Source organism: Wolffia australiana, chromosome 3, assembly GCF_029677425.1.
Source record: "Wolffia australiana isolate 7733 chromosome 3, ASM2967742v1".
In the NCBI taxonomy this organism is placed as follows: domain Eukaryota; kingdom Viridiplantae; phylum Streptophyta; class Magnoliopsida; order Alismatales; family Araceae; genus Wolffia; species Wolffia australiana.
In genome coordinates this window covers 22,063,603-22,071,223 of record NC_135837.1, presented here as the reverse complement: position 1 = coordinate 22,071,223, position 7,621 = coordinate 22,063,603, and the positions used below count along the sequence as shown (strand labels likewise).

The 7,621-nt window shown below is 49.0% G+C and overlaps 2 protein-coding genes across 3 annotated transcripts; both read left to right on the top strand.

Annotated features, from left to right (window-relative positions):
- Positions 1–1,245: 1,245 nt before the first annotated feature.
- On the top strand, positions 1,246–2,953 carry LOC144701314 (CBL-interacting serine/threonine-protein kinase 12-like). Its single transcript, XM_078573107.1, has one exon. The coding sequence runs from the start codon at positions 1,270–1,272 to the stop codon at positions 2,680–2,682; it is 1,413 nt and encodes a 470-aa protein (XP_078429233.1). The 5' UTR covers positions 1,246–1,269; the 3' UTR covers positions 2,683–2,953.
- A 1,507-nt stretch (positions 2,954–4,460) lies between these two features.
- On the top strand, positions 4,461–6,138 carry LOC144701313 (tubby-like F-box protein 1). Of its 2 annotated transcripts, none has more exons than XM_078573105.1 (4): positions 4,461–4,880; positions 4,958–5,054; positions 5,118–5,247; positions 5,439–6,138. In XM_078573105.1, exons 1-4 carry the CDS (start codon positions 4,650–4,652, stop codon positions 5,968–5,970), a joined length of 990 nt encoding a protein of 329 aa, XP_078429231.1. In that variant the 5' UTR covers positions 4,461–4,649; the 3' UTR covers positions 5,971–6,138. The 2 variants fall into 2 exon arrangements, with proteins under 2 accessions (XP_078429231.1, XP_078429232.1); XM_078573106.1 differs by having other exon boundaries at positions 4,463–4,880; positions 4,958–5,045.
- The last annotated feature ends 1,483 nt before the right edge of the window (positions 6,139–7,621 follow it).

Sequence of the window (7,621 nt, the reverse complement as noted above, 5' to 3'; positions counted from 1 at the left end):
GCATTCTTATAAATTTTCTTCTCTCTGTATCCAAGTTTATAAAATTGAAACGTCCGCTTGCATCTCATAAACATAAAATCTAATCAATATTAGTATTATTAATATGATCATATTTATTATATTTATCTTGCTCCTTTCTTCAGATTATTATAAAAGCACATACTTATAATCTATCCTATTATTATCCTAATATCCTTCCTCTCTTTTCGCGGTAAAGTACATTTATCTTTAGGGACGAGTTCTAGTGGATATGACGTCACCCACCACTATAGGTCATGAGTGAGTATAAAAAAGAATGATATAAATTTCATTTGATTAAAGAGACTTAAAACACCTTGTGACATACATATTATGATAGGGCATTAACATGTAAATGATGAAATCTAGATGCCTAGACAATGATGGTAGAAAAATGACCTAAAATATACTGAAAATTTGAAAAAATACCTATGATTAAATTTACTGAAAGTTCCTACCAAAAATATATTCCCAATAACGTTGTACCTAAATTACATAAACAGGACTCCAAGAAAAATCATCATTAAAGTAACATCAAACGAAAGGGAAAGAGAAGAAAAATCATCATTAAAGTAATATGAAAGGAAAGGGAGAGTAAAGAAAAATCATCATTAAAGTAACATCAAACGAAAGGGAAAGAAAAGAGACACCCACAAACAAATTTTGAATGCCTTGATGCTTATTTCTATTTAGTACTTAACGATCTCGTAGAATTCGCCAAAACCTCCAAGACAATGACTTGATTAGAAAAAAGAAGACAGCAGTGTAAAGTATTTATTCCTTGGGAGACCCCTTTCTCACTGGCACGTGGTGTTCAAGGTGGGTCTTCAGGTTCATGTTGTACTCGAGGGGGTCCCACGTGGGATTGATCGAACGGCGAGGATGGGCCCGGGGGAATACGATGGGCAGTGCCAGCGATTCGCCGCGTTGATTATCAGGAGAGGCAGATCCCACCGTCCATTCCCAGTCTGGAGTCCAGCTGTACGGCTGAAAAGCGCCCACCAGGCACCTCGCACGAGCACCACGCCAGCGTCCGATCGGTGGACCTCCTCGACCGGGCCATCGCTGTCGGCCGTCGACAAGCGGGAAGATTGGACGGCAGACATTACCGTTAGGCGCTGTCGGGCCTACCGAACGCGAGCCGTTGGATTTTTTGGAAGCGCCGTGACGGCAGACTAGACGGCCGTTCGCCCGCCCCCTTTTATAGAGCAACGCGAGGACAACCGCAAGCTTCTTCTTCATCCCTCTTCCATGGCCGCGGAGAGCCGGATCGCCGCCGCAGCCGGCGGCTCCCCGAAGGAATCGCCGCCGCTTCTAATGGGGAAATACGAGCTCGGGAAGCTTCTAGGGCACGGGACCTTCGCCAAGGTCTACCACGCGCGCAGCGCCCGGACCGGAGAAGGCGTGGCGATCAAGGTATTGGACAAGGAGAAGATCCTCAAGGGCGGAATGGTGGCGCACATCAAGCGCGAGATCGCGATCCTCCGGCGCGTGCGGCACCCCAACATCGTGCAGCTCTTCGAGGTGATGGCGTCGAAGAGCAAGATCTACTTCGTGATGGAGTTCGTCAAGGGCGGGGAATTGTTCCAGCGCGTGGCCAAGGGGCGATTGCGAGAGGAGACGGCGAGGAAGTACTTCCAGCAGCTGATCTCCGCCGTGGAATTCTGCCACGCGCGCGGGGTCTACCACCGGGATCTGAAGCCGGAGAATCTCCTCGTCGACGAGAAGGGGGATCTCAAGGTCTCGGATTTCGGCCTTAGCGCGGTGTCGGAGCAGATCCGCCAGGACGGGTTGTTCCACACGTTTTGCGGGACGCCGGCGTACGTCGCGCCGGAGGTGCTCGCGCGCAAGGGCTACGACGCGGCCAAGGTGGACATCTGGTCTTGCGGGGTTATCCTGTTCGTGCTCATGGCGGGTTACCTCCCCTTCCACGACCAGAACGTCATGGCCATGTACCGCAAGATCTACAAGGGCGAGTTCCGCTGCCCCCGCTGGTTCTCCCCCGAGCTCATCCGGCTGCTCAACCGGCTTCTTGACACCAACCCCGACTCTCGCATCGCCATCCCCGAGATCATGGAGAATCGCTGGTTCAAGAAGGGCTTCCGCCATGTCCGCTTCTACATCGAGGACGACCGCCTCTACAACGTCGAGCTCCCGGCCGAGTCCGAGTCCGAGTCCGAGTCCGAGGCCGAGTCCGAGTCCTCCACCTCGTCTTCCTTCTCGGAATCACCCAAGCCGAGAAGACCCGGGCTCGGCCTGCCGCGCCCTTCGAGCTTGAACGCCTTCGACATCATCTCCTTCTCCCGGGGATTCGATCTGTCGGGGCTGTTCGAGGAGTCGGGCGCCGAGTCGAGGTTCGTGTCCGGCGAGCCCACCTCGACGATCATATCCAAGTTGGAGGAGATCGCCAAGGTGGTGAGATTCTCGGTGAGGAAGAAGGACTGCCAGGTTAGCTTGGAAGGGACCAGGGAAGGCGTTAAAGGCCCGCTGACCATAGCCGCGGAGATCTTCGAGCTCACGCCGTCGCTCGTCATGGTGGAGGTTAAGAAGAAGGCCGGCGACAGGGACGAGTACGAGCAGTTCTACAACCGCGAGCTCAAGCCTGGCCTCAGAAATCTCGTCTACGGCCAATCCGCCGCCTGCATCGCCTCAGACACCGAGTAGAGAGACCCATACAGGAACGGCGACCCAAACCTCTCTCTAACCCCGTTGGGATCATTCCAAGAAGAAGGTGATGATGAAGTTTCAAGAAATGGGTGATCTCGAGGGAGCTGATTGGCCACACAGACTGGCAGCGTTTGCTGCGGGCGCGGCTAATTGGTGAATGCGAAAGAGAACAAGGACCGGGGGTTGTTTTCATTTGTGAATTGTTGATCTTGTGAAGGCCCGGTTATCAGATTTCGAATTACGCGTTATGGATTATTTTCCTGACTAATACCCCTCAGTTTCAAGGATTAATTCAGCAGCGCTTCTTTAGTTCAGAGACAATAGGTGGGCAAGAGTCTGGATGCTCAGCTCAGAGAAAGAAGACGGAAATAAAGGGAGGAAGAGGGAGAAAGACAGACAAAAGTTTTAGAGAGAGAGAGAGAGAGCGAAAGACAGACAGTGAGACAAAAGCCTTAGAGAGAGAGAAAGGGAGAAAGACGGTTAGAGAGAGCGTGAAAATTGCAGTCAGAGAGTCAGAGGAGAAAGGATAGAGAAAGACAGAAAGGACGAGAGAGGAAGAGAAAAATAGAGAGACAGAGGACGAAAGAGAGAGGACGACGAAAATTAGAGTCACAAAGAGAGAGACACTGAGAGAGAAATAAATAAAGAGATTGAGAGAGCGAGAGTGAGATAATGAGAGGAAAGAAAAAGATGTAGAGAACGAGAGCGGGCGACAGAGATGGAAAGAGAGATTGAGAGGAGAGAGACGGAGAGAAAAGAGAAGGGGGAAAGAAAGGCATACAGAGAGAACGCAAGACGTACAGAGAGAAAAAGAGAAGAAAGACGCGCAGAGAGAGAAATAGAGAAAGAAAGACAGAAAAAATGAGAAGAAATACGTACAGAGAGAGACATAGAGAAAGAGAGAAGAAAGACGTACAGAGAGAGATAGAGAAAGAAATGAACAGATGGAGAAGTAAGTCGTACGGAGAGAGAGAGAGAGAGAGCGGACGAAGACAGAGAAAGAGAGGAGAAAGACGCACAGAGAGAGAGAGAAAGAAAACACAAAAAAACGTAAGAGAGATTCCGAAAGAAAGGCAGAGAGAAACACAGAGAGATGTAGAGAGAGAGCGCGAAAGAAATACAGAGAGAAAGAGAGAATAAATTCGTACAGAGAGAGAGAGAGCGCGAAAGAAATACAGAGAGAAAGAGAGAATAAATTCGTACAGATAGAGAGAGAGCGCGAAAGAAATACAGAGAAAGAGAGAAGAAAGTCGTACAGAGAGAGAGAGCGGAAAGAAAGACAATGGAAGAAAGACATACAGAGAGAGAGAGAAAGAAAGACGAATTGAGAGATGGGGAGAGAAAGAACGACGAATAGAGAGATGGAGAGAGAAAGAACGACAAAAAATGGAGAGAGAAAAAGAGAGATAGACAGAGAAAAATGGAGAGAGAGAAAGAACGACAGAGAAAAATGGAGAGAGAGAAAGAAAAAGAGAGAACGACAGAGAAAAATGGAGAGAGAGAACGAAAGACAGAAAAGTGGAGAGAGAGAGAGAGAGCAAACGAAAGAAAGACGGAGAAAAAAAGGAGAGAGAGAAAGAAAGACGGAAAAATGGAGAGAGAGAAAGAAAGAAAGACAGAGAGAGGGGGGACGAAACTTGACAGCCTCCCAATCTGTAAAAGTAAACAGGGAGAACCGGGGGGGTAATCAACGGTGGGGGCGGTTTCCCGGTGCAACGGTCGGGAAAGAGAGAAATCCGCAGTGACCATTAAGAACTGGCATTGAATGATGGCTGCCCTTTCGATCGCGTTGAAGAACGAACAGCGGTGGCGGCGGCGCCGGCCCCGCTTTTCCCTCTCATCCCCTCAAACCCACTTCGGGAAAAAGTCTCCCTTCCTCTCCCCTTCTCTCTCTCTTTCTCTTCCCCCCACCCCGCCCTTTCCTGCCCCTTCCTCCTCTCTGCCCACCTCCTCTCCCGGAGGAGATGGAACAGAGAGGGCCCATCTCCGCCGTCGATGGCGACGCCGACGACCGATGGGCGGCCCAGATGCCCCCTGAGCTTCTCAGCGACATCATCGGCCGGGTCGAGCTCAGCGAGGACCGATGGCCTGTGAGGAAGAACGTCGTGGCCTGCGCCTGCGTCTGTAAGCGCTGGAGAGAGATCACCTTGGCCGTCGCCCGCAAGATCATCACTTTCCCTTCCTCTCTTAAACAGGTCAACCCATCTCTCCTCCTCTCTTACCCATCTCTCCGATCTGTCCCTTCTCCCTGAAAGTCGCCGTCTTTCTGCAGCCCGGCCCGACCCATCTCCCTCTCCAGTGCTTCATCCGCAGGAACAAGAGCAACTCCACCTTCTTCCTCTACCTCAGCCTCTCCCCCAGTAAGAGAGGTATCGTTTTGTCCCCAATTTTCACTGCCCAGAAATTAACCTCATCTCCGCGTTTGATTGAAGAATTCGTGGACAAGGGGAAGTTTCTCTTGGCAGCGAGGAAGTTCCGCCGGAGCGCCGCCACTGATTACATCATTTCCATCGACGCCGACGATCTCTCCCCTGCCAGCAACGCGTGCGTGGGCAGATTACGGTGAGACCTTAATTGCAAAAATTTTATCCGGGTTTCCGATTTTCCCATAGAAAGAACAAATCTTTAATACCGAATTAGCGATAACCAACGCTCTGGAATAAGATGAACGGAACGGGACGTACCGTTCATTTCGGTCAGAGATCCGTCATGGCGATAACCCATCTGATATTTATTTTGGGTGGTGGGGATAGGTCCAATTTCTGGGGAACGAAGTTTAGGTTGTACGATTCTCAGCCGCCGTTCAAGGGGGCGAAGCCGGAAGCCGGCGGAGAGCGCCGCCAGTACGGCAGCGGAAGAAAAGTCAACCCTCGGGAGCCCGCCGCCGGTTTCTACGAGATCGGGCAGATAGCGTACAAAGTCAACATCTTCAAGTCAAGGAGTCCGAGGAGAATGAGCTCGTCTCTTGTATGCGCTTACGGCGAGGACGGTGCCAAGGCCATCACGCTGAAGAACAAAGCACCGAGATGGCATGAATATTTGCAGTGCTGGTGTCTGAATTTCCATGGCAGGGTGACGGTGGCGTCGGTGAAGAACTTCCAGCTGGTTGAGGCGGCGCCGCCTTCGCGGCACGACGTGGTCGCCAGAGATGATGAGATGGTTCTACTTCAGTTTGGCAAGGTAGGAGACGACCTCTTCACCATGGACTTCAGGCAGCCTCTCTCTGCGTTTCAGGCATTTGCCATCTGTCTAACCAGCTTTGGCACCAAGCTTGCGTGCGAGTGAAATAAAAGAGAAAAAAAACTGTACTCTCCTTGGGCGGCATGCACCATTCATCAAACCCGTGAATGGCAAAGCTTAATCACATTAGTGGTGTATTATTTGAGTTTGATGGAAACGAGGCAGTGAATGATAAATTGATTTGTGATCTTCTCACAAATTTTTCTTCACAAATTTGTGATCTTCTCTTTCTTTCATAAATTATTTTGTTCTCTTTGTCAACATGGTATTAGAACCCTAGAGTTTGTCCTCTCGTCACTGCTGACGCAGCCTTAGTACACGAACGATGTAGGAACACGACTTGAATCCATAAGCCTTGCTCTACTTGAAGTAGCTAAGTCCTGAATCCACAGAACTAGCTTCTCCAACCCTTGAGTCCACAAGGGGTTGTACTTGAATCCACAAGCACACATGCACTCTCTAACAAAGAGAACACTCAGAGGGGAGAAACAATAGTTTCAACAAGACAATAGATTTCAATAATGCTCAGTCAGGGGTACATGGGGGCCATATATAGGCCACAAGAAGTGTAGGGTCGTCCATAATGCTGTACCCATGACAAGACAAGTCAAAACATTGAGAAAAACAAATCTGACAAGCTAAAACAGAGGATAAGCAGCCTGTCAGGCCTGAGCAGAGATATCCTGCAAATTCTGGGGCCTATAGAAGCTGTCAAGAGATATTTGTGTGGCTCAAGAAGATCTTGATGTGACAAAACAGAAGATATGCAGATCTGACAAGTTAGAGCAGAGATCCTGGCAGAAGAAAAATCTGGCAGAGGATTCTGTCAGAAGATCTTGTCGGAGGAAATCCTGTCAGAGGAAATCCTATCAGAGATAATCCTGTCAAAAGATCTTGTTAGAGAAAATCCTGTTAGAAGATCTTGTCAGGAAAAATCCTACTAGAGATAATCTTGTCAGTTCTAGAAGAATCTCTTTCTTGGGCCACAGCTTGCTAATGGGCCTTAGAAGATGGGCTTTTGTGCTACATCAATTGCCATCTTTGGTGTGTCGTCTCCTTCCTCGTTGGTCACTTTCCTCCTCGCTAGTTCTCCTCGTCCATTTGCGCTCCTCTCTCTGACAATCCCCTCTCCCATGTCGCCTCTTGCATCCTATCTAACATCTCCTTTTGATATTGCCATGGCCCCCCACCTCCCAAAGTTACCTGGTCTCCAGCTAATCCTGATCAATGGATATTGTGGTGAAAGCTCAATATCTTAGGCATCTCCTACGCCAAATCTTCATGTGGCTGTCACTCTTCCTCCAATCGCATGGGCTATTCCATGACCCTCTTTCACTGCGCAACTCACTCGATCAAAAGTTGTCTTCAATGGACATAATTATTTGTATTGGGCATAAAGATTCACGCATTTTCTAACGTCGCTTAGTATACTCCACCATTTGTCAGACAATCCTTAAGTACTTGGAGCCCATATTTACCCTTGGTCTGAGCTTAACTCAACTATCCTTACCTGGATTCTTTAAAGTGTCAAGCATGCCATCATTGAGCCTCTCGCTTTTATTTGTCTTGCTTGACAACTTTGGACAACATTGGAAAACATGTATAGAAATAGGACAAATATAGCCACACAATGGAGATCTTGAATCACTCCTTGAATGAAAGCATAGGGATTGATACTCTCCTTGGGGTAGTGAGG

Excerpts from the sequence above, each read along its gene's own strand:
- LOC144701313 (XM_078573105.1), top strand. The coding sequence starts at position 4,650 with ATGGAACAGAGAGGGCCCATCTCCGCCGTCGATGGCGACGCCGACGAC. Across the intron at positions 4,881-4,957 it reads TCCCTTCCTCTCTTAAACAG|CCCGGCCCGACCCATCTCCC; the intron begins GTCAACCCATCT and ends GTCTTTCTGCAG. Across the intron at positions 5,248-5,438 it reads GCGTGCGTGGGCAGATTACG|GTCCAATTTCTGGGGAACGA; the intron begins GTGAGACCTTAA and ends TGGTGGGGATAG.
- LOC144701314 (XM_078573107.1), top strand. The coding sequence starts at position 1,270 with ATGGCCGCGGAGAGCCGGATCGCCGCCGCAGCCGGCGGCTCCCCGAAG.